Source organism: Sarcophilus harrisii, chromosome 1 (genome assembly GCF_902635505.1).
Source record: "Sarcophilus harrisii chromosome 1, mSarHar1.11, whole genome shotgun sequence".
NCBI classification, from domain to species: domain Eukaryota; kingdom Metazoa; phylum Chordata; class Mammalia; order Dasyuromorphia; family Dasyuridae; genus Sarcophilus; species Sarcophilus harrisii.
The window spans coordinates 258,086,963-258,113,931 of NC_045426.1; the positions used below are offsets into that span (position 1 = coordinate 258,086,963).

A 26,969-nucleotide genomic window follows, 5' to 3' on the forward strand; every position below is an offset into this window, starting at 1 on the left:
GAGGGAAATGAAACAAATAAGGTTAAGTGACTTGCCCAGAGTAACATAGTAAGTGTACGAGGCTGAATTTAAACTCAGTTCTTTCTGACTCCGAACTTGGCATTTTATCTCCTCAGCCACTTCCCTGTCCTAATGTCATGGGGGGTATGGCTACTGTTTGTAACATTATTCCCAGAACAAGAAATTTTTAAAAATACTACCAAAATTTTGTTAAATTAAGGATGAAATGGAGAAAAAAGCAGACCTTTCAAGCTGTTCAAGTCTCTGGTATCGTCTCATATTTATCACATTCAATCAACATTGTGTCTAAGCAGAATTGAGATTGATCAAAAGGCATGTCAATGATTAGGGCTTATCTTTAATTCCAGATGGTCATAATTCACCAGCAACTCCTCTGAACTCTACCTAGAGATGTTTTAAATGTACCTGACCAGTCATTAGGCCCTATGTAAATACCAAATGTTGGTCAGAAGGGGAAGAATACTCACGTGTGAGTTCTGCTCTAAGAGCTGAAGGATTTTTGACAGTCTTGGATTCTGTTCCAGGTCCAGCTTCATATTCCAGCTCCCGATAATAGATTCGGTATCCCACAAGAAGGCCATTCAGACTCTCATCCCTTGGTGGCTGCAAAAAAGGTCAAATTTACTTAATGAAGGATGGGAATTGAAGAAAATGAGTGGCCTTCTGTTACTGATCTCAATGTAAATTAGACAAGAGTGATCACAGAATGTGAAGGTACACCTGACTAGATAATATACAGCATAAATGAATAAGAAAAAATTAGATTTCTTACAAAACAAGACTTAGTGGGACATAGTGACATTACTTTATGGGCTATGATGTTATTGTGCAAGCTTTTTAGAGCACTGAATTTCTTAATTCAGCAAGATATTTGTCTTCTCATGTGGATGTATGTGCCCACACATGTGCAATTTTAATCATTTAACTAAGCCAGAAAATAAGGAAATAAAAATATTAAATGCCATGAACAAATAGAAGACAAAGAAAAATTCAAAACATAGTAGCTCTTGGGCTATTAAGTTAGTAGGTACTGGAAATAACAAACTACAAAAACACAAGGGTCATTGGCCTGAGTCTGGAGTATAAATCAAGACCTTGATAATCCTAAAGAAGGGAAAGGGACCAGTATGTGCCAAAATGTTTGTGGCAGCCCTGTTTGTAGTGGCTAGAAGCTGGAAACTGAGTGGATGCCCATCAATTGGAGAATGGCTGAATAAATTGTGGTATATGAATGTTATGGAATATTATTATTCTGTAAGAAATGACCAGCAAGATGAATACAGAGAAGCTTGGAAAGAATTACATGAACTGATGCTAAGTGAAATGAGCAGAACCAAGAGATCATTATATACGTCAACAACAATACTGTATGAAGATGTAATCTGATGGAAGTGGATTTCTCTGACAAAGAGACCTAATTCAGTTTCAATTGATCAATGATGGACAGAAGCAGCTACACCCAAAGAAAAAACACTGGGAAATGAATGTAAACTGTTTGCATTTTTGTTCTTCTTCCCACGTTATTTCTACCTTCTGAATCCAATTCTCCCTGCGCAACAAGAGAACTGTTTGGATCTGCACACATACATTGTATCTAGGATATACTAGGACATATTCAACATATATAGGACTGCTTGCCATCTAGGGGAGGGGGTGGAGGGTGGGAGGTAAAAATCGGAACAGAAGTGAGTGCAAGGGATAATGTTGTAAAAAAATTACCCTGGCATGGATTCTGTCAATAAAAAGTTACTATAATAATAATAATAATAAAAATAAAAATAATAAATTAAAAAAAAGACCTTGATAATCTAATTGGAAGGTATTTTTCTATCTAGTCAGATTATCTCCCATTTTTTTTTAAATTTAAGAATCATATTTGTTTTTATTTAGTTTCATTTTATAGAAAAAATTACATTGGGTAAGTAGATGCTTAATAAAGTATAAGAACTTAATTTTGTAGGGTAGAAGTAATCACTGTTTCCCAACAAATAATTCTACCTACAGCACACGTATCTGTCTATTTGGTATCTCTCAGTGATTTCTTATATATCTTTATTAATTCCCCTCATTTCTTTTAGTATTTACCTTTAAAATTAGTGAATCATTTAATAAACACATATTAGGGATGTGGATCCAAGATTATGGAATAAAGGTAGAGACTAATCTGAACTCTCTCCCACACCCCTCCAAATACCTTTAAATATTGACTCTAAACAAATTCTAGTATTAGAAGACGCAAAAAGACAAAGTAAAACAATTTTCCAGCCCAAGACAATGTAGAATGATGGCAAGAAAGATCTGTTGCACCAGAATGAGAGGGAAGTTCAGTCAAGCAGAAACACAGTCCAGTCCCCAGAAAACCAGTTTCAGGTTTCTGAGCAGCTGAATCAGTAGCAATAGTGGAGGTTTCCAGACCTCTCAGCCCACAGACACCAAAGACAATTTAAAAAGTCAGCAAGAAAGTTCTTTCATGTCTGGGTGAGAATTCCAGTCCCAGCAATAGGAACAGGAATTGGGATAGAAATAGGAATAGGCCTTGGAAGCTACTGAATCAGCAGCAGCAGTGGCTGCTTTTGGAACTCTCAGTCCACAAATGGCAAGAGGGTTGAACTTGTTAGAAGGAGATGACTGGTCTTTTTTGCTAGCCCTAAGGCTAGACTCTGTTGTTTTGTCCACACTCATATCCAGATCACAGTCCTGGATGGCAGTCCTAGGGTGACGAGGAGCACTAGTACACCCTAGCTTGCAGCCACAGTAGAAGGGAACCCTCCTCACAGTTCCAGATTAGAAAAGAGTGCTTGTGGTCACTCACTGGTCAAAGCACAGGCCAAAAGAATAACATTAAACACCTCTCTTTAGATCATATCATCTTTAAAAAATGAAAATTTATAGGCTCCTAGAAGTATCTCTGAAAATAGTTTCACAAAACCCTTAAAATTTGGGACAATGAACCCTCTACCTTGGAAGTGGAGCCTTACTTTAACAGAGTTAAAAATTAATAGACTGGGAAAATAGCAAACAATAGAAACAAATTCTGACCATAGAAAGTTACTATTGTGACAAGGAAGATTAAAACACAGACAGAAGAAAGTAACAAAGTCAAAGCTCCTACATCCAAATCCTTCAAGAAAAATTGTTCTCGGATCAGAGTAAAGCTCAAAAAAGGATTCTGAAATTCAAATAAGAGAGTTAAAGGTAAAATTAAGAAAAGAAATGAGAGTAATGTAAAAGAATCATGAAAAATGAGTCAACACACACATACACACACACACAGACACACAGACACACACACAGACACACACACACCCCATACTGAAGAAAATAACATCTTACAAAATAGAGTAGGCCAAATGGTAAGGGAAATACAAAAAGCCAATTAACAGAAGAATGTCTTAAAAAGAAGAATTGGCCAAATGGAAAGTGAGGTACAAAAACTCCCCAAAGATAAAATTCTTTAAAAAGTAGAATTGGGGGCCAGCTACATGACATAGTGCATAGTACACTGATCCTGGACTCAGGATGATCTGACTCAAATCTGGGCTCAGACACTTAATACTTAAATAGCTGTGTGACTTTGAGCAAGTCACTTAACCCCAATTGCCCCATATAAAAAAAAATTAAAGTGGAATTGGACAAATGTAAAAGGAGGTAAAAAAAATTCACTAAAAATAATTTCTTAAAAATTAGAACTGATCAAATAGAAGCTAAAAGAAATCAAGAAACAATAAAACAAAACTCAAAAAATGAAATAGAAGGCAATGTGAAATATCACACTGGAAAAACAACTGCCCTGGAAAACAGAACCAGAAAAGATAACTTTACAATTATTGGATTACCTGAAAGCCATAACCAAAAAAAGAGCCCAGGAATCATCTTTCAAGAAATTATCAAGGAACATTGTCTTGACAGTTCTAGATTTACAGATTAAAGATTAAAATAGAAACTGAAAGAATCCACTCTTCTAAAAGAAGATTCCAAATTGAAAACTTCTAGGAATATTATAGACAAATTGCAGAGGTCCCAAGTCAAAGATAAAATAATGCCAACAGCCAGAAAGAAACAATTCAAGTATCATGGTGACTCAGTCAGAATAATATAAGATTTAGCAGCTTCCAGGGGTCCTCAAACTACTGCCCGCGGGCCAGATTCAGCAGCTGAGGACATTTATCCCCCTCACCCAGGGATATGAAATTTCTTTATTTAAAGGCCCACAAAACAAAGTTTTTGTTTTTACTATAGTCCGGCCCTCCAACAGTCTGAGGGACAGTGAAATGCCCCCTATTTAAAAAATTTGAGGACCCCTGATTGGAGGGCTTGGAATATAATATCCTGGAACACAAAGGAATTGAAATTACAGTAAAAAATCGCCTACCCAGCAAAACCGAGTATAATTTTTCAGTGGAAAAAAATGGCATTCAGTGAAACAGAGGGCTTTCAAGCATTCTTGATGAAAAGATCAGAGCTGAATAGAAAATTAGACTTTCAAATAAAATACTGAAGAAAAGAATAAAAAAGGTAAACAGGAAAGGGAAATCATATGGCACTTAATAATGTTAAATTGTTTATATTCCTAGTTTGTAACTCCTAAGAAGTTTCTCATTATAAGGGCAGTTATAGAAGGCATTCTATATCTCCTATTAGAGGAGACATAGGGCACAGGTATGAGCTGAATATAAAGGGATGACATCTAAAAAAAATAAAAATAAAGAGTAAAAAATATAGTGGAAGAAAAGAAAAGGGAGAGGTAGGATAAGGTAAAAGCAAAAAAAAGCTTTTACAGGGGAGGAAAAAAGGGGGCAGGTAAAGGTAAAAAGGGCAGTGAACCTTACTTTTATCAGAATTGACTCAAAGAGGGAATAACATACTTGACTAACTATAGAAATCTATCTTACCCTATAGAAAAGTAGAAAACTGGAAGGGAATTAAGGGTGAGGGGGATGATAGAAAGAAGGGCAGACTAGGGAAGGAGGTAATCAGAAACAAAATACTTTTGAGGAAGGACAAGGTAAAAGGAGAAAGAGAATAGAATAACATGAGCTGGTGGCAACATAGGAGGTACAGTTAACAATAATAACTAGAAAAAAATTTCTGAAGCAAATCTCCCTGTTAAAGGCCTTATTTCTCAAATATACAGAGAACAGAGTCAAATTCATAAAAATAAGAGCCATTCCCTAACTGATAAATGATCAAAAGATATGAAGTTTTCAGTTGAAGTAATCAAAGCTGTCTATAGCCATGTGAAAAAATGTTTTTACTCATTGACTGGAGGATTGCAAATTAAAACAATTCCGAGGTAGTACCTCATACTTACTGGATTGGCGAATGAAACAAAAAAGAAAAATGATAAATGTTGAAGAAGATATGGAGAAAATGTGACATTAATGTACTATCGGTAGAGTTGAGAACTGATTCAACAATTATGTACAGCAGTTTGAAACTATACCAAAGGGCTATAAAATCCTTTGACTTAGCAATACAACTATTAAGGCTATATCCCAAAAGAGATTAAAAAATAAAAAGGAAATGTACTTTTAAATATGAAAATATTTATAACTGCTCTTTTCTTGGAGCAAAGAATTGGAAATTAAGAGGAGGCCCATCAAATACCAAATCAAATTATGGTATACAATATATGATGGAATACTATTGTGCTATGAGAAATGATGAGCAGGATGCTCTCAGAAAAAGATGGAAAGACTTCTATGAATTGATGAAATGTACTATGTACAAGGTCATAACAATACAATAAGATAGATAGATGTAAATGATTTAGGTATGATCAGCAGTATAGTGATCCAAGACAGCTCTGAAGGACTTACAATAAAAAGTGCTATCCATCCCCAGAGAAAGAATTGATGATGTCTCACTACAGATTGAAGCATACTTTAAAAAAAAATTATTTTTCTTGAGGGATTTTTTGGGGGGAGGGGGTTCTGGTTTTTTTTTTTTAATCACATGACTATTCAGAAAATGTTTTGCATGACAATACATATATAACCTAAATTGAATTGCTTACCTTATCAATGAGGGAGAATAGGGAAGGAAAAAGGGAGAAAATTTGGAACTCAAAATTTTAAAAATAAATGTTAAAAATTGTTATTATATGAAACTGGGGTAAAATAAAATATTAAATAAAATTTTAAAATAAGACCTACTATGTGACAGGAACTGTAGTAAATGATATACAGAGCAACTCAAAAGACAATGAACTTTTTCTGTCTATATAGATGCTGGAAATTAAAAGTTTTTTGGAAAACATTCTAAAACATTGTGTTACCTTGCTTTACCACATATTAAGCTCACTACTCTCTGCCTTATCCAGGTTCCCTTCCTTCTAATTAGTTATTGCTTGCCCATCCTCCATGGCCTACTTTAAGTCCTGTCACTTCCATGACCTTTTCCCATCTACTCCAGCTCACAGTGAGTGTGTATTTCTTTTGTATATTCATTCATATATATCATGAAATCAATACCTTATGTTTTTGAAGGCAGTTATGATACAGTGAATAAAACCTTGAAATTGGGGATCAGAAGGCCCACTTGATAGTTGTGTGAGTTTGAGCAAGTCACTTTAGCACTGTGACTCAGTTTGTGATAGCAAAATACTGGAAACTAAAAAGATGTCCATCAATTGAGGAATGGTTGAATAAATCATGGTGTCTGAATGTGATGGATGTGCTATTGTGCTGTAATAAATGCATTCTGAAATAAGCAAAACTCTTAGGAGAACAACTTATAACATCATTAGTATAAAAATAAGCAGTTTTGAGGACTTTTATAATCTGATGAATGATGGAATAAGTAGATCTAGAAGGCAAATGTATTTAATAACAATAATACTATTAAAATAGACAATAATAGAAGCATACAATGACCATTCATGATTCTGGAGGACCAATAATGAACACAGATTAAACATGGCAGAAGGGGGATGGATTAAAACACAGGAATATATGTATTCAGACATTTGTATATATGCATGCATACATATATTATATATGTGTGTTTATATATACATGTTTACATGACTTTTGTATATAAACAGTCATTGAGGGAATTAGTGTTACTTGATTATGCATATTTACCAAGATTTTTTCTTTTCTTTTTTTAATGAGGTGAGACTAGGAGGAAGAGAAAATAGATTTCTTTTAGTTTTTAAAAAGAGAGGGATATAAGGGATGTTACAAATGTAAAATATTGCATGCTTTCTGATGAAGTCATCATTAGTTTTACTTTGTTATAAGAAAATTTTCATGTAGTAGGTGTGATATGTAAGTGTTTGTAATAGAAAAAACAAAACACTTCAATAAAACATTTTTTTAAAACAAGGAACTGGACTAAGTGATCTCTGAGATCTACTCTACTTCAAATTTCTATGATAGGATGAAGGTCCATGGTATTTTAGCAAAGTTGACCCATGACTGGTTTGGGAAAAGTGACTGAATGAATAGCAACAATAATAACAGTGAAAATAAACATTTACAAAGTGTTTTAAGGTGTGCAACACGATTGATAAATATTACCTCAGTTTATCCTCATAACAATCCTGAATGTAGTTGCTATATTATCCCTATTTTACAGATAAGGAAACTGAGGCAAAGATACATATTTTTTTTAAGTGACTTCCCCAGAGTCACAAAGCTACTTAAAGCCTGAAGTAGGATTTGAATTCACATTCTCCCGATTTCAAACCAATTCTTAAACACAGTACCACTTAGGCTCTAATGAATATTTATTGAACATCAGCAATGTACAAAGCATTAACAGCAATGTCTCTGTTCTTTGGGATTAATTGCTAAGGAAATAAGACTTGACTACAAATAATTGTAAGACAAAATAAGGTAAATGCTATATCATTGGTATAACACAGAACATGAAAGGGAAAAAATTGTAGAAGTGACTTGGAATTATCAAATTTAAACACCATTTAAGATTTTCTTTATACCACTCAATTTGTTTGTATCCTTGCCCAGGATGATATAGAAAGCAGCGGTATAAACTGAAATCAGGACTTTTGATTACAAATCCAAAACTATTTCCATTGAATCATGCTAGCTCCAGAGATTCTAGAAAATAAAGAGGCCTTCATGTTAGGTGACATGCACAGAATGAGAAGAGTTTTTTGAATGGTAGAATTGAATGTGAAAGTGTGCAGAGTAATGGCAGAAGTTGGAGAGTTCCAGGTGTATTTGGGAATTGCTGAATAGACCAGTTTTGGCTGGAACATGAGGCATATTTAGAATAATGAGAAAGAAGACTAAAAAAAAAAAAAGATGAGAGTTGGATTATATAGACCTTAAATGTCAGTCAGGTTAAGGGAGATTTGAATCACTGTCTGGTAGACCCCAGATGCCTCTAAAAAATCCCAGGTCAAAAAAAAATTATTGGTTCTTAGAATTAGGGGTGAGTTAGAGATATGTGAGCTCTTTGTAGCAATGCCAAGTAGTAATGCCAGTGTCCCCCAAATGAAATCAGTGGATTTAACCAGAAATAAAACTGCTTCACAGGGAGGCAAATGGCCATTAAATTCAAAACATTCTACTTCCAGAAACCATTTTAGTCTCCTAGAAGCTCTGATTCAGAAGAGGGCTGAATATGTACATATCATAGGCTCCAGGCTTAAAGTTCAGCCTTAAAAGATCTAGTCCAGGAGGGGTCACATTAGAACCCTGGACAGCCCATGACACTAGCAAGTGCATTGGAAATCAGAGTAACATACAATTGAGAAATGTCTAACAAAATGAATAAAAATATACTAAAATAGATGCATTAGATAATATTATAATAGATAATGTTAAATATATAATGTTATAATGTAACTAAATATAACATGTAATGTATAATAGATAATGCTAAAGTAGCTATAGATATATAGATGCTATAATTATAATATAAATAATAATATATCATAATATGTTATAATTATAATATAATAGGTATAAATATAACATGTAATAATGTATAATAATGTTAAGTAGATATATATAGATGTTCTAATTATAAGATGTATGTGTACAAACATATAAAAATGTATAATAGGTTATAATAGGTTACTTTATATAGTTATATAGATTTATAGTGTATATATGTCATAATGCATAATAGATAATGTTATAATTAGATGTTATATTTTAAAATTAAGTTAATATGTGACCTACTAGGAACCATATTATGATCCCTATTTTTGTTTGAGTTTAATACTATTATTCTAATTTTACTTTTTCATTGTACATATGTAGAAACAAGTTCATACAAGTATTAAATGCCAGAGCTGGGATCTCAATCCAGGTCCTCTGATTCCAAATCAGTGATCTTTAACATATAAGTGATTTTTAGTGGAGTTATGTGCTTGACAGATTTTTTTTTTACTTTTTTGTGGATCATTGAAATCACATTTTTAAAAAATGATATATCTTTAACAGTGTTAAAAATGGAAAACAATTAAAAAAAAAAAAAAACATGAGGCAACTAAGATGGGGTAGTGCGCCTGCAGTTGGGAAGACCTGAATTCTTGGTCACCTATGTGACCCTTGGCAAGTTACCTAACTCTGCCTCTATTTCCTTATTTATAAAATGAGCTAGAGAAGGAAATGGCAAACTATATCAGTATTTTTGGACAACAAAGACATACATTTTTACTATAAAGGTTTTAGGAGTTTTTCCACATATAACCATTACACAGGTATTATTTCACATTAACTTTCTTTCTCTTAATAAAGGCTCCAACCAAAAATATTTTGTCCTAGCCTGAGGCAGAGTAGGTAAGTGGGGCAAAAATCCTACTAAAACTATGTCTAAACTTATAGAGTATTAGCAACTATCTCCTTGGTATATTACCTGAATTGATGAGGTAAGGGCAAGAATAAAGAAACTGGGAAGATCAAGGACTTGAAAATAGGTCTGTTAAGTAATAGTGCAGCAATCTAACCTGAGGGTCCATCTTCAAAGCTCTCTCATTGTTCCAGATTACATATGCTACTTCTCAGTAGCACTTCAGCCTCAGCAGAAAAAGTCTTCAGGAAGCCCTCAGGATTGCCTCAACATAGACTCAGAGGCCTAAAATGTGATTACGCTCAGTGACTTCATTTTTTTTCGCCTGAAGTGACTCACTTCACCACAGAAAGAACTAGACTTTATAGGATGTTTGGACTAAAATGCCTTTTCTGGGGATAAATTGTTATTGCTACAGAAGAAAAGCGAAAAAAAAAATTTTTTTCTGGTAAGTCATCTCACACAAATCTTGATGCTGAAAATTAAAGGTATATAGGAGACCCCAGAGGAATCAGGATGGTACATTACAGAAGACTTCTACTTTGGGAGGGCCACAATAGACTTCATAGGTATGAGACAGAAAAGCAACCAGGTATTACGGTTATATCACATGCATGCTTTTTATTAACTACAAGACTCCCATGATGTAAGAAAATATGCTAATTTTTACTGACATGAAAGAGAAATATGAAAGAGCACTGTTATTTCACTGAATATTGCCCAGATGGATATTTTCATTGTTGTAAAACATGGGATAAATCAGGAATGGTCCTCCTATGTTTGGGATAAGGAAAGGAGCAATGATAAAATGAGATTATAAGGAAGGACAAGAAAACAAAACAATTTAATTTCCATTTTGTTTCTGTTTTCCTTATGTAGAATATTGATCTTCACCCAGGGAAACATAGAATTAAAATGTTTAGCAGAAAACTGAAGCCCAAGATAAACGAAGAGATGGTAAGAAGGTACCTAATGCTCCCAATGAACTTGTTTCCATACCTAGATCAACCAAATTTCTCAGTACTAATGAAACTGGTTGTGCCCTCTAAGTTGCTATCAGAGACTTTAACAATCCACAGAGAATAAGATAACGATGGAATTGGAGATGAGAAAATATTCGTTTTCAAAAAGGATAGATTTTAACAAGGGAGATTTTTTTAAAAATCAACTACAGCCTATAAAGTTATAAAATTCTTAATTATATTATTAAAAGTGTAATTTGTGAACAAATAAAAGAAAACAGGGATCACTAAGAGCCAGCATAGATTCATCAAGAATGAAATCATGCCATTTTCTCTCCTGATATACTATATACTGATATACTAAACTGGGAGAGAAAAGGAATGCCTTAGGCACAGTACACCTATATGACAATAGGGCATTTTATACATTTCACAAAATCCCTCACAGCAGCCTTGTACACAATAAGTGAGAGATGTTAGCCGAGAGAGTGTAGTTGTCTGGCTATGGAACTGATCTGAAAGATCAGATTCAATGTAGCTCAGGCTATGGCTATGGGGGTAGAAAGTGGTCTTGAGTGCCCTTGGCTTTATTTTACTCATTTGTATTAATGACTTAGGTGAAAATATGTTGTTGGTCAGTTTTTCAGTTATATCCAACTCTTCATGATTATAATTGAAGCTTTCTGGCCAAAGATACTGAAGTGGCTTGTCATTTTCTTCTCCAGGTCATTTTATAGATGAGATAACTAAGACAAACAGGGTTAAATGACTTGCCAGGAGTCACACAGTAAGTGTCTGAGACCAGATTTGAACTCAGGTTTTCTTGACTCCAGGTCTGGCTCTATGTCCACCTGCTGTACCACTTAGCTTCCATAGATGAAAGTAACAGATGATATGCTTATCAAATTTTTGTCTGACAAAACTCTGGGATAGTTAACTGACAATTTGGATGACAAAATTGGTAACCAAAAATGTCATTACAGTTTAGAATGATTGATTTAATATAACACAATGAAATTTAATAAGGATAAACAGAAAGGTTTAACTCAAGCTCAGAAAATCGACTGTATAAGTATAAAATGGGAGAGATGAAGTGGTAGTTCATATGAAAAAGATCTGAAGATCTCAGTGGAGTATAAATTCTATATGACTCAGCATATGCAGTAGCAGTCATCAAAGCTAATTTGATTTTAGGTTGCAATAAAAGATATATTTTCCAGATTGAAGAGGTGATAGTCCCAAGATACTCTGGTCCTATGGCATCTGGATTATGTTACCTATGGGGTACCACATTGTAAAAGGGATATCAACAAGAGGGCACATATCTAAAGGAGGATGACCACGATGATGGACTCCTCACTATATTACACTAGGACCAGTTCATAGGATCAAAGTTCCATCACTTGAAAAGGACTTCACATCCAATCTAATATAGTCCAATCATTTTAGATGTGAGAAAACTGAGACCCAGGAAAAATAAGTGACAGGGGTAAGGTTCAGAGAGAAAAATGAGAGAAGGACTTTGCATCCCAATCTATTGGTTCAATAGTCAGTTCTTTTTTACCAGAAAGAACAGAATATATTTGGGGCAGCTAGGTAGTGCAATGGATAGAGCACCAGTCCTAGAGTCAGGAAGACCTGAGTTCAAATTCAGCCTCAGACACTTAATACTTCCTAGCTGTGTGACTCTAGAGAAACCATATAACCCTAATTATCTTGCAAGGAAAAAAAAGAAAAGAAAATATTTAACATGGGAAAGAAAAAACTTCTGGGGAAAGATAGCTATCTCAAGTGTCCAAAGGGTTGCCATATGGAAAAGGAATTGACTCTGTTTTATTTGGGTTTAGAAAGCAGAGTGAGGAACAATGGGCAGAATTTCCTGGGAGAGAGATTTTATTCAAAATAAGGAACTACTTCCTAATAACCAAAGCATCAAAAAATGGAATGGGATATTTCAGGAGATAGTGAATTCCCCATTAGTAGAAATTTTTAAGCATAGATGACCAGTTGTCAGTGATACTATAGACATGATTTGGACAGGAGGGGGACTAGATAACCTTCCAAGTTCCTTCTAATTCTGGAGTTCTGTGAGTCTATGAAAAATAGCATCTTTAATAATAACTGATATTAAAAATAATTTTATTAAATTATTTTAATTAATTTAAATTAAATTAAAAATTAAATTTATAAAAATTCATGATTATTTTATAAATATAAAGCCATGTCATGTACATTATCTCATCTGATCCTTATAATAACTGTAGGAGGAAGGAAGGATATCTATTAATTTTTACAGATGAGGAAACTGAAGTTAATGGAAATTAAAATACTTGAATGAATCACAAAGATAATAAATGGTAGAACTGGAACTCAAATCCCTCTTTTCTGTGAGAAAGCACAGTAATTTCTTCTCCAGTATGACATTGATCTTATGTATCATTTTAGAATTAAAGAAATATATGAGAATTGCTAATATAATTGAGCAAAGATTGCTTAGAAATGGGAATGAGACGTTTGGGGTTTTTTAACTTGCCTTAAGTAATGACTGTGATATATTCTTGGGTAAATCATTTGAACTTGTTTTCCACTTGTCAAATGGTTAATACTTATTAAATATTTATTTTAATAAGACTAGATAATAATTGCAAATCTTTTTGGTAGTTTTAAAGGAAGACAGTATTAATACAAGGGAGCACAATACCATGGAAAGAGCAATAATTACAGTCATGAGTCTAGGTATTCTGTGTCTAGTCTATTAATTGTGATCTTGGCCAAATTACATAACCTCTGAAACCTCAAGTTTCTCCTCTGGAGGTTGGTCTAGAGGAAGTTCTCCCCCTACTCTAAGAATTTTTAATTCTATGGATTTGTCAAAAAGTTCCATGATAATAAACAATGACATGAATAATCCAAAACACAAGTTAATAAAAATAATCTAAATATAATTTTTATAGCATATCATATGATTTCCTAAACCTATCCTTTAAATTACCTTTCTAATCAGCAAATATTCTGTGGTATAGAATTACCTTGGAATTTTGAACAATCAGAATTGTTCTCAAGTGTTTTCTGTCAGTCTTCATACTGCAAAATATTCAATTATGCTTAATGAATGGCTATCCATTCTACAGCTGATGTAGCTACTGAAACTTCTAATTTCTTGACTTATTTTGAGATTACTGCTATTTTTATATAAAGGCTTGTTTGAACATTGTTGAACTTTTTTCTTTTTAATACAAATAAAAAGTGAGTAGAAGTCCCTCTCCTCAGTATTATCAACCAAGAAACAAGCTCATAACTTTTCTATATATATAAATATAACAGAAGGCTAAGTATTTGTAACTGTAAATGTAAGTAAAACTTAGCCTAGATGACCTTTGAGATCCCTTGAAATGACAAATGGTTGTCTATACTTCATTTGAAAATTCTTTCCTCTATTTCCATAGATTCATAGAATATTAAACCTGTAATGATAGCAAACTTCAACTCTATTGATATCTGCTAAAGGCAGAGTGCTGATAAATTTGTGACTTAACCTGAATAATTTCATCCTTCAGTAAGTAGTGGAAGTGGCAAGGAGAACTGTTCTTCTGGAACCAATTTGGACTAAAAGCAGTAACTGGATGATGAGGTGGAAACAATAGGAATTTTGAAGCTAAGTGACCATTCCATTATGGAATTTATTATTGCAAAAAAGAAAGTTAGGAACAATCTGACATGCACTCAAGATTTTTTTTTTTTGGGGGGGGGGTAGGGAGGATTAAGGAAGGGAAGAAGGAACTTTAAATGATTCAGAGAAAGAATAGTTTAGAGCCAGTAGCTCATTATTCCATAGGAGAAATTGGCCTAAGAAGGATAGGAGGCTCTCAGGAATAAAAAATTCTGAAGAGAGAAACAAAAATTAGTCCAGTGAGGAGGAAAAGAGGCAGCTGCTTGATGTAGAATTCATTGACAAATGAACTATTCAACTCTCACTTTGTTTCTGTTTATTCTTCCTAGGAAAAAGTTATTTAAACATGGAAGAATATAACCAAACTGCTTAGATGTCAGTGGAAACATAAGATAAATGAAGAAATGGCAAGACAACATCAAGCTGTGTTCAGTGAATTCACAGTACCAGTCTTGGACAAACTAAATATTAGAGAACTGAGAGAATTGGCAAAGGATATTACTAACTCATTGTCAGTGAACTTTGAGGGATCTTTAAAAATGGGAAAGGTGCCACAAGACTGGAGAAAAAGAGCGGTTTACCAACTTTCAAAAAAAAAAAAAGCCCCAAAAGGGTAGAATATGCAAATTTTAAAACAGTGGGATTGATTTCTATTCCTGTCAAAATTCTGGAACTCATTATTAAGAAGATGAAACAATGATCACTAAAAACCAGCATGACTTTATCAAAAACAGGTAATGCTACACTAACTTCATTTACTTTTCACACAGAGTAGCTAGACTAATAGACCAAGGGAATGCTACATACTCAGTGTACCCAGAATTCAGCAAAGGATTTAACAAACTAATTCTCTTCTTATGAAAAAGATAGAGAGATGTGGAATAGACTCTGATATTATATAAGGAGATATACTGTATAGTAACTTGTACATTCCCTGACTGACCAGATTTTAAAAAGTATCCACAAAAGGATTTATGTAATGTTGTCAGAGGTCTTTAGAAAGTATGCCCCTTGTAAAGCTGTCCTCAGACCAGTGCTATTCAAAATTTTAATCAATGGCTTGGATGAAACCAAAGAAAGTATGCTTTTTAATTTGTAGTTGATACAAAATTGTGATGACTCATGAAACAGATGACAGTTCAAAAGCCAAAATTATTTTGAAATTCTAGAAAAATGAACTTTTTTTGAGTTGGGAAAAAAAGACAATGGACATAACTGTTAACTTTCATGCTTGAGTTAAAAAAAAAAAAAAAGCAAATTCATAAATACAAGATCAGGGTGTGACTAGTTAATGAAGAAAAGATCTGTAACTTTTAGTGGACTCCAAACTCAAAATGAGTCATTAAGTCTACATTAAGTCATTAAGACTAGTTAACACTAATGTAATATATTGCAGACCACATTAAGGGAAGCATAGTGTACAGAATAAAAGAGAAAATACTTCCACTATATTCTACCCGTGTGAAGTTCCATATGGAAAACTGTGTTCAGTTATGAGTCTTCTATTTAAAAAAATTTTATTACAGTAAAATTTATTGATGCCCTTTGTTTTTACATCACAGTCATTTCATTCCTACTATCATAATCTAATTTTCCCTTGTCACCAAAAGTAACAATAATAAATATGAGAAAATAATACAGCAGTCACATCTAAAGATAAATGCAACATTCTGCCCTTGTAGCATCCTTCCTCTTTGCTTATTAATATTAACTGTTCTCCAAGATTGAGATTGGTTGTTGTAATTAATTAGAAAAGAGCTTACTTTTATTATTCTTTTCCTGTAATCATTGTATATACAAAGTGTCCCAAAAATCTTGGTACAGTTAAGCTATTAAAGCTTAAAACAATGCATTTAAAATAGGGAACTAAGTGTTGCAGTAGATAGAAACTGGAGAACAGAAGATCCGATTTCAAATTCAATCTCAGACACTTACAAGTTGCTTGATTCAAGCAAGTCATATAATCTTTATCTTTAAAGTATGAATAATAATAGCAACTGTCTTCCAGGATTGTAGTGAGGATAAAAGTAAACTAATATTTGTAAAGTACTCTACAATCTTAAAGCACTAAAAAAATTTCAAGATATCATTACACTAAGGCTTTGGGGACTCTTAGTATACCTCCTCTGGTTCTGTTTACTCCACTCTTCAGTTTATACAAATTTTCCCATATTTTTCTGAATGTCATGTTTGGAACTTCATAATGGAAAATGATATTCCATTAAAGTAAAATATAACAGTTTGTTCAACCATTTCAAACGAATGGATACTAAATTTTAAAAATGTGACAGAAATCTCTCCTTTGTTTATTAGCCCTCATAATCTATTCTGGACTAATGCAATAGCTTTCTAATAGGTCTCCTTGCTTCAGCCTACTCTTCTTTCAAACACATCCTTCACACAGTTATCAGGATGATTTTAATAAAGCAAGGATCTGATAATATTACTCCCCTATCAATAAACTCTCCGAGAGGCTCCCTCTTATTCCTAGAATACTACACATGCCATTTAAAGCCCTTCACAACCTAGTTCTAATCTTTCATCCTTAGCATTCATTACTGTCTTTCACACATGATACAATCAGCCAAACTGGTCTTCTTCCTCCTTTTTATATACACCTATCTATGTCTCATCTTTTTACCTTTGCACTTATTGTTTCCCAGACTGTCCATACATTCTATATACCACGGTTCCTCCTGTGTGATACATTTCCTTCTAACCTCCGCCTCACAGAATCCTTCTTTTCCTTCAAGATTCACTTTGAATCTTGAAGCCTCACTTCTACCTGAAGCCTTTCTTGATTCCCAACTGCCAGTTGCCCTCCTTCCTTAAACTATCTTACATTTATTCTCCATATGCTTATATATGTACATGCTACCTCTATTAAAAGAATGTGAAATCCATGAGAAAAGGGAATATTTCATTTTTGTCTTTGTATTTCCAGCACCTACTTGAAATTTAACAAATAATAAAGACTTATTGATTGATTGTCCCAGGAGGCAAATCAAGATGTAATGAGTACAGATGTAAGGAGCAGTATAAAAGTATCTCCTAATTAATTAGACTGTTGTAAAGTGTATTTGCATTGGTTTTGGATGGAGTAGGTACCCCATCACCTAACATCTTCAATGAAACACTCTGGATGATCAGTTACTAGGAATATTGTTAAAGGTATTTGGGTTCATATGTGCCGTGGACTAAATATACTCTGAAATCCCTTTCAATGTTTAAATTCTGTAATTATCTACCTCAAAAGCAATTCTGCTGCCCCTATTAACTTTCATATTTTTACTAAATATACTATCACCTTCCCAGTCACCTATGTTTTTAACCTTCAAGCCTCATTTTACTCTTTTTCAGCTTTACATACAATAAAATGACCAGTCCTACTTATTCTCTCTTCCATTTGTTTCCTCCTTTCTACTCCCAGTTCTACCATTTCTAGTTCAGGTCCTAATCATTATTCCTAATCTGGATTTAGCAATAACATCCTAATGGTCTCCTTGATACCATGCCCTCTTTTTTTCAATCTACCATTCAGAACAGGATTATTTAATTTTCTTGTTATATTGTAGGTAAAATAATGACTCATACCTACTTGGTACAAAACTCTCAGTGTTTCCCCATTATGTAAAGAACATAATAAAAATTTCTTCATCTGGCCTTAAAAGCTCTCTATAATCTGGCTCCAATTTATCTTTACAGCCTTATTTCATCCCTTTCCCCTTTATATTTCAGTGAAGCAAGAGTGCTTTCTTTCTCATGATTACCTTCTACCTTTTTCTAGGTTCAATCAGTTGCACATATTGTCATCTATGCTTAGAACTGACTTCTCTGATACTGATACATTAAAATTCTGCTATTTTATTGCAAGGCCAAGTCAGATGCCAATTCCTCCAGGAAACATTTCCTGGTCTAGCCAGATTGAAGTGGTCACTTCTTAGTCAAATCTTTCAAGACTCTATGATGCCTTATCAGAGAAATGAATCATATTCTAACTTCAAGTTATTTGTGTATATTTATATTGCTCATATTAGGTTACAAACTTCTTAAGAACAAGAACTATTGTTTCTATTATTTTTTTTTTGCTATTTTTCTATTTTAAACTATTTTATTTTATATTATATTATATCTTATATCTCATATTTTGTCATCTCATTTCATATTATATTATTGTTCACTGTAAATTCTGAAATATGACTCATTTTTAGTTTATTCTAATTCCCTTTTCTTTTGGAATTAAGTTTTTAGACTTTTAAAGAAATGCCATTAGTAGGCCAAATAGGCCAAAATACCTTCCTCCAAACAAGGAGCTATACTGTTCTTCTGAAGAAAATATTTAATGATGAGAAAGAAAGACTTTTCCTTTTGTAAGGACATTGCTGATGGTGAGATCAGGATTTTCTATTTAGCCAAACAACATACAAAGTCTATTCAGAAAAATCACCTTTGCCATGTGGGGAAATGGCTGTGTGAGTGACAGTTTGTATGAACAATCATCAGTTAAAGAATAATTAAATTAAATGTAAATTAAATTTGAAAATATTAATAGCAATTATGGGGATAAACTCAGTTTGAATGTAATGATGCTACTGTCTATAATGTAGTTGTAAAATTTAAGATTTCAAATAGAACTGGCTTCCAAAGAAAGAACTGATTATCCCACTATTAAGACTTAAAATCATCGGGTTACTGGAGAGGCCATATTTAAATGGGTCAGCATCATTTAAATTGCAGGCTGTGCTTGCATTTTTAAACAAATTACTTAAGAAGTTTACTCTTGAAGTATTCCATTTTGAATACAGATCTATATTTAAACATATTTTCTTTGTTCTTTTCAGTCCAGTTTAGTAAATTACTTTTATTTTTAATTATACATGAATTGCCAGCCAGTTGACAAGCATTTATTTCTATAATACATCATATTTACCACCTCCTGTTTCTTTCCTTCTTACAATTAATTCCCCCAACTCTGATCTAAAGGAGGACAGATGATGGACACATATGCCAGTTCCTCTGGTGAGATCACTCGCCACTTCATGGGTCTGTTCAACATGAAGCCGAGGATGGCTCACAGCATGCATTCTGTTTGAACACAAGATACCCCCTCCATCCGACTGCTACTGTTTGGGACAATTTAACTTCCTAGCTAAGCACAGGCTTGGGTACCTCACCTCCACGAGGGGCTGGGACTAGATAGCTTCGGATATCTGACTGAGATCCTCTGATATCCTTCTCTGTGTACTTTATTGCATTCCATTGTCCCAGGGCCTTACTGTCCTGACTGACAGAGGAGAAAATGCAGGATGTTGGATGGGGGGGTCGTCTTCATTCTTTTGTCTAAAAGTCAGCCGGCCAATTAGCATTTGTTAAACACCTTCTATGTGCTAATGCCGTGCCGAGTCCTGGGGATAAAAAGGAAGACCAGAGACAGTTCCGGCCCTCAAAGAGTTTATAGTCCAAAGGGGAAGACCGCAGCTCCATACAAACCAAGCGACTGGGGGAACGACCCAGAGGGAATCCTGGAGCTTTTAATGGCTCAGGAAGGCTTCTGGCGGAAGACCGGAGGTGGGCGGCCCTGGAAGGGCAGGGAGAGGAGGAGAGAAAACCTGGACGGATGGCGGCTGACCATGACTGGGGCCAAGCGTTAGGGTTCCGATGCAGGGGCCCGGGCCACGGTGTCCCAGAGCACACAGCACAGAGTAAGGGGTCAGAGGAGTCAAGGAAGGGCCCGGGTTGGGAAGGGCTTTGGCCAACTGCCCCTCACGGTGACGGGGACCTCTAAAGTTCACTGAAGAGAGGGGGCAGGGTCAGCTTGAAGAAGATCCATTTGACAACCGAGTGGGGAGAGAAAAAGGTGAGGGTCACGAGGGTGACGGCAGGTGCAAGAGACGTCCTGAAGGAAAAATCAAAAAGACTCGGCAATAGATTAGATACGTGGGGTGAGAAAATGAGGAGGAGAGAATGACCCCTAGGTCCAGAGTTTAGGAGATTAGGAAGATGGTGGTGCTCTTGACAGTAATAAGGAAGCTCAGAAGTGGGGAGCTTTTGTAGGGGGAGAGAATGAGTTCTGTTTTAGACATTTAAGATATGTAGGGGATATCCAATTTGAGATGTTTAATTAGCAGTTAGAGATGCAACCCTGAAGGTCAGGAGAGAGCATAGTAATTATGCTTTTTTTAATTTTTAGAATTTTGAGGACTGTTGCTTTTGTAAAAGGTTAACAAGGAATAATCTGGTCAGAATACTTATTAAACTTTCTCTTTTAAAATAGCTCCTTCTTTTGAGTCCACAATTTCTGTCTGATACCATGAAATAAAATTCAAATATTTTCTTGACATTCAATGCTCCATAACCTAATACTACCCTATGTTTCTACTCCTGTCTCATATTACTCCCTTACTCTGTCCAATTTTCCTGAACATTCCATGTTTTCCCACTTCCCATTTCTTTGCTCTTACAGTTTTCCATGCCTGAAATGACTTTGTGTTCTAGTCATCATTAATGCTCTAACACTTCAATAAAATTATGATTTCATTGATGTCTTTCCTTTAGTACCAAAGGTCTCAATACCTTTTCATACTGGGACCCTTTTCCATGCTCTTCCACAAATCTTCCAGAAAGTGTTTACGCAGTATACTAGAACCATTCCTCTTGATTTTCTAACATTGTATGGCCACCAATGCACCAGCTGGGCTCACTCTCTGTTGGCACTTGCTTTTGCTTCATGACCAAACTGTCTACTCTTTATTGCCCAACTCAAATGCAATCTCATCTAAGAACCCTTGCCCTTCAGCAATGAGATGAACCAAATCAATTCCAATGGAACAGTAATGAACTGAACCAGCTACACCCAGGGAAAGAACTCTAGGAGATGACTAAGAACCATTTCATAGAATTCCCAATCCCTCCATTTTTGCCTGCTTGCATTTTTTATTTCCTTTATAGGCTAATTGTACAATATTTCAGAGTCCGAGTCTTTTTGTACAGCAAAATAATGGTTTGGACATGTATACTTATTTTGTATTTAATTTATACTTTAACATATTTAACATGTATTGGTCATCCTGCCATCTAGGGGAGGAGGTGGGGGGAAGGAGGGGGAAAATTGGAACAGAAGGTTTGGCAATTGTCAATGCTGTAAAATTACCCATGCATATAACTTGTAAATAAAAAGCGATTAAAAAATTAAAAAAAAAAAGAACCCTTCCTTGATCTCCCTAGTCATTTTATTACTTTTTGACTTTCTCCTCTTTTTTATATAACACTTCATTTTGCATCTTTGTAATGAATTTATCTATCCTGTACTATTTTGTGTTAAAATTACTTATAAATGAGTCATTATGAGAAGCGTCAAGCTGACTTTGGGATCTGGAAGCAATGGGTTTAAATTCTTCCTCTGTTACCTACTGGCAAAGTTATTTAACATCTTAGTGTTACAGGCAACTCCTTAAGAATGTAAGTTCCATGAGACACTGCAGAAGCAGATGGAGTTTACTCACTACAATGAAATTACAGTTCTAGTCCACTCCCCCCCCCCAAAAAAAAAATTCCCCTATATTATAAGCTCTCTAAAGGCAGAGGCAATATTTTGTTTAAATTGTTTTACATCCAGTAGGCATTGTGGAATGTTATCTAATTACTACGTCCTGAAAAAAAAAAAAACAAAAAAACACCCTATTGGCTTTGGGTGTTTCCCTTCTCTGTACAGCTAATATCTTCTCTAAATTTTTTAAAGGTATGGAATCTGGATAATGATAATTAATAGATTAATAAGCCTGTGGAAGAAAAACTAAGAGGAAGGCAGTCGTAATAGTAACTTTACTTGAAAACTGCCTTGAGAATGGGCTGCAGAATCTACTCAGTCAATATAGAAAGAACATACTGCTAAAGCTGACTCAATACAACCTTTAAGAAAACCCTAGAAGAGATCATTATTGTAAAAGATAATATAGGAAAGTATGGTGATCTCCAATCTTTTTGATGGGTAAGAGTAGTTTTCTAAAATGCTGAGATTCTCAGCCAAAACAGCAACTTCCATTCACATAACAACTCAATGGAAATACCTGGAAGATTGTGAAAGGAAGGAATGGTTTTGGGGGGAAACAGAGACAGACAGAAAGAGTCAGACATACATTTATCATACACTGAGGTGGCAGGCATTGCACCATATATGGGAATACAAAATAAATACTAAAAAGACAGTCCTTACCCTCAAGGAGTTTATATTCTAATAGAGAAAGAAAACACATAAAGAAATGCTGGAAAGGTGGGGGGATGCCCTTTTGTGAGTGAGGGTGAGATGAACATGGCTAAGGTACCTCATGAAATGACCGTCTGAGCTAGGAACTCACCAGTTTAACACATCAAATTCCATTATCTACCAGCTGGTTGTGATTAACCTGCTGGGGGCCTCTGATCCAGAAGATGCTAAGAACTCCAGCTAAGAGCATAGAGATTTTTAGATGGTAGGTGCTATAAAAACGCCAGATTGCTATCTGCAGGGTTCCGGTAAATTCCTTCCTGATTCATATATCTTGTGAAATGTGGTAATGGAGCAGGGAAGATCCCCAAAAATATTTCAATCCTCAGAAAGTAAATGGAAACAGGCAGGGGGGATGTGTATGGGGGAGGAGGGTTCATGCTTTTTCATACATGGCTTCACTGCTGCTTCTTACCCTAGATTGGGAATTGAAGCGGTATGAGAAAATCTTTTACCCCAATCCTTCACCACCATATACTCACCAATCCCTTCCATCTCTGTGCTGGGCCAATTCTCCTTCCTATTCTTCTACTCAAAACCCCACCTACCTTTTAGGGGACGGCTCAACTGTTTTTTCTTCTCTGCCAACTGGAAGTGATCTCTCACTGTTGGGAAGTTGTGCTTTGTAAGCACAACTACAAATGGCAATTACTATAAAGTGACCCAGATAATAGTTTTTTTCTGCGATCCTATTTTATCTCTTCTTCTAGACTTATTGTGATTAACCTGCTATGGGCCTCTGATCTAGAAGATGAAGCTTGACATCTGGGGACTGTGTTTCAAGATTTTCTTTCCTCCACAATACTTAGCACAATATATTGATCTACACACGGGATAGACAGTGGTTTATACACTCAATACATATTTGGACATTTTTTTTTTTCTGAGACTGGATTTTCCTTTTTTAATCAGGCTGGAAAAGTAGTGGCCCCTCATAAACAGGAAGCCAATAGTGACGGGCAGAGAAGTTTTAACCTGCTCCAGTTTTTCAACTTGGACTAAACAAATTAGTGGTCCTCTGCTCCATATTTGTACCAGACAATTGCGGATACATGATCAGATTTAACTCTATTATAGCTCAATCAGCCCATGCAGCACAGGGACCACAGGAATATGCCATCCCACTCAGTTCTCAATAAGCAAAAGAAAGGGAGAAAGGGAGGGAAGGAGGGAGGAGAAATGGAAGGTAAATATTTTTTGAAAAATGACAGTGATAGTGTACTTTACCTGCCATTGGACCAGGACAGAAGAAGTGGTATGAGGAGTTACCGAAACACAACTTGGAGGTTCTCCAGGAACTAGAGATACATAAAAAAGGGGGAAGCAAAAAAAAATTATATGAATAGAATATTTTCCTTTCATTAAATACTTTCTAGTCCTAGTTTTCTCAAACTCATTCCAAATAGATGTAACCCAGTCCAGCTTTCAGTAAAACTGCTGATAGGTGAAGATTGCCTTAATTAGTCCTCCTCAGTCCAAGACACTTCTCTTCTACGTCCCCCTCCCTACCAAGGATTTTTCTGAGCTGCTTCTGACTTCCATTAAAGATTTCTCTTAGAAAAATATGTAAGACTGAGACTGAGTAAATATTCAGTATAAAGCATGGATGGATATAAAGGAATATGATTTTTTCTCTTTTTTTCCCCCCAAAAAACAAACACAAGAGAATTTATGCATTTAAATGAGGGATATGGCTTTCAAAGATGTTCCCTTGGGAGACAATACTTATGCTAAAAATACTGTTATTGTTCAGAACACTTTTAAGAGTGACACTTGAAAATGGTCTTAAGAATTTAGAATACTTGTGCTGTGCTAGGAATCAGAAGCCCTGGGTTCTTGGTTACAATCACTTAATCTTATTTTGTAAAGCAAGAAAAGTTCAACTTGATCCTTTTCAGGTGTAAACCTAGCATCGTTGGAGTTTATGAATGGTATCAGTACTGACAATTCCTTTGTTTTATGAGGTAGGATTGGATTTTTAGAAACCACTGAAAAAATTGTTCAAAGCAATTTGGGAGATAAAATATATAGAAGGTCGAGATAAGGAAATTAGTTTTTGTCATAAAGCAATTCAACTGATTTTCTTGTGTGGTTCACAAGCTGCCTCTAAAGGAAATTCCAGAGTCTAAGAGGAGTAGATTAAGGAATTTCTGGTAGAGCTGGGCAAGCTCTTTGGCTCTTTCCTCTGGGGCTTTGTTCTCTGACCCTGTTTAAAAAAAAAAAAAAGTTCACCAAGAAATTCCTGATTAATCCCTTGGTGCCTGAGGGTTGAGGATGGGTGGGAGAAGAAGAGCAGTTGAATCAAAGAACCAAAAGGTACTTTCCCTGGCACTCCACCTCCATCCTTAGTAGATTGTAGAAAGGCTATTCCTCTCTTTAAAAAAGTGTTTATCACTTTGGGTCTCTAAAAGCTCTCCTTTAGATTTCTAGGATAGGGATGAAAGGGACCTCTCTGTTTTTTCTAACCCACCTCTAAGAGAAGAGAGAGACAGAGACGGAGAAGGAACCTTTCTATGGTTCTTATAGACTACCAAGGGAGAAAAGTTCTTCCTGACTCTATAGCCAGACATCTTTAAAGTGAACCTGCTAAAGAGACAACCAAAGATTTAGTTGCACATATCCTTTAGCAGGAGGCCAGAGCACATGTTCATAGAGAATGGGTATGCTACCCAGATCCATAGGAAGTGCCTCAAAACACCTAGGTACAAGAGGAATTCCAAAAACTTACTCCCTAAGCTGACTACTTGGATGAACAATTCTATATGAGTACGCATAAGTTCTGAAAAGTAGATTTAAAGGCCAAAAAAACTTTTCTCATTATATAATGTTTTATATATATGTTGGTATATATATACAATGTTATAATATAAATGTTATATTACCAGGTATATAAGTTATACCTGGTAAAGATGTGTTCGTGTGACTTTAAGTCGACTAACATTTTTTTTTTCCCTCCCAGGAAAGTATTTGTAGTTTAGGCCTTGTTTCTAACAGTGGAACAAAACTCTGTCCAAAGCTTAATGAGATTTCAAATATTCGCAAGCTAGAGGAAGTATTATCTATCTTTGATATGAAGCCTCCCTTTGAAATCACACATTATAAGGAATAGGCCACATGCTGAAATCAAACCTGCCTCAGACACTTATTAACTATGCAATTCAAGCAAATCACTAAAAGTTTTAAAATCTGTTTCCTAATCTATAAAATGGGGATAATAATATCCCTACTTCACAGGGTGGTTGTGAGGATCAACTATCTACCTATTTATCTGTTGATTTTTTTACTTTGCAAAACCTAAAGTACTATATATTCATGAACCAGGAAGACAAGCCAGTGGATAGAGTAGAAAGATTTGATCCAGGATAGATTTGAATCCAGGAAAAGCTGAGTTCAAATCACTTATCACAGCTAGTAAAGGGAGGTCTAGGCAAATCACTTAAACTCAGCCCTCAAAACAAAACTCAGAGATTATAATCTGCTAACCTACATTGGTAGAGTCTCCTCACTTGAAACTTCTATCTGTGGAATAGGCTCAGTCCCTATTCCTATTCCTGGGATAATGAAAATGCCTTATTAGGGCAATCCAGTGTGTGCCTCGAGGAAGGCCCAGAGTCCAGATGCAGGATTAGCTTGGGAAAGGAATCTGGAATGTTTTCCTAGCTTTAGAAATGAGGCAGGGAAAGAAGAGGAAGGGAACCTATTCCATTCCCCTTTGCTTTTGGTGTCCAAACCCAGATACAGTACAAAGCAGGCCATAGGTGTCAGTAATGCCCTTGTGATCACACAGATTTATTGTTTCTGTTCTATTGTTTTTCTCCAGCAGCCTTCTTCCCTCCCCCAGACCCCCAAAGGGAGAATTGGGGCACACATCTTCTGTGGTGGAAGGGAACAGGAAGGTGAAGGTTATATCAAAGGGTAGCTATTTCCTTGGTTGAAGAAGAAGAGGGACACTCTTTTCCCCTATTTTCATAATTAAGAAGCAGTGTGGTATAGTGACTAGATTATTAGATTTAGGGTTCAGGAATAGCTGAGCTCAAATCACATCTCAGGTAATTGATATTTCTGTGACCATGAACATTAACTTAACTTTTATCAGACTGTTTTCTCACCTGAAAAATGAGGGGGCTTGATATAATGCTTTTTAAAAGTCCCTTCTCAGTTTTACATCTATGATTCTGTGATCAGGAGGCTAGAGGGACAGTACTTAAGCAGCAATGGTGATATTCTTTCAGACCCAACATATCTCTCCTCCCCAATCACAGGTGGCTATAAAGTTTTTCTA

The 26,969-nt window shown here is 35.2% G+C and overlaps 1 protein-coding gene across 4 annotated transcripts in view; it reads right to left on the reverse strand.

Moving 5' to 3' along the window:
- Positions 1 to 26,969, reverse strand: part of SDK1 (sidekick cell adhesion molecule 1) — a 1,196,729-nt gene that overhangs the window by 117,225 nt on the left and 1,052,535 nt on the right. For all 4 annotated transcript variants that reach the window (XM_031949904.1, XM_031949968.1, XM_031949836.1 and 1 more), the window contains 2 exons: positions 23,915 to 23,985; positions 489 to 624 (listed from right to left, as the gene is read on the reverse strand). In XM_031949904.1, the coding sequence (XP_031805764.1) occupies positions 489 to 624; positions 23,915 to 23,985 (207 nt within the window). The remainder of the gene's footprint in view (positions 1 to 488; positions 625 to 23,914; positions 23,986 to 26,969) is intronic.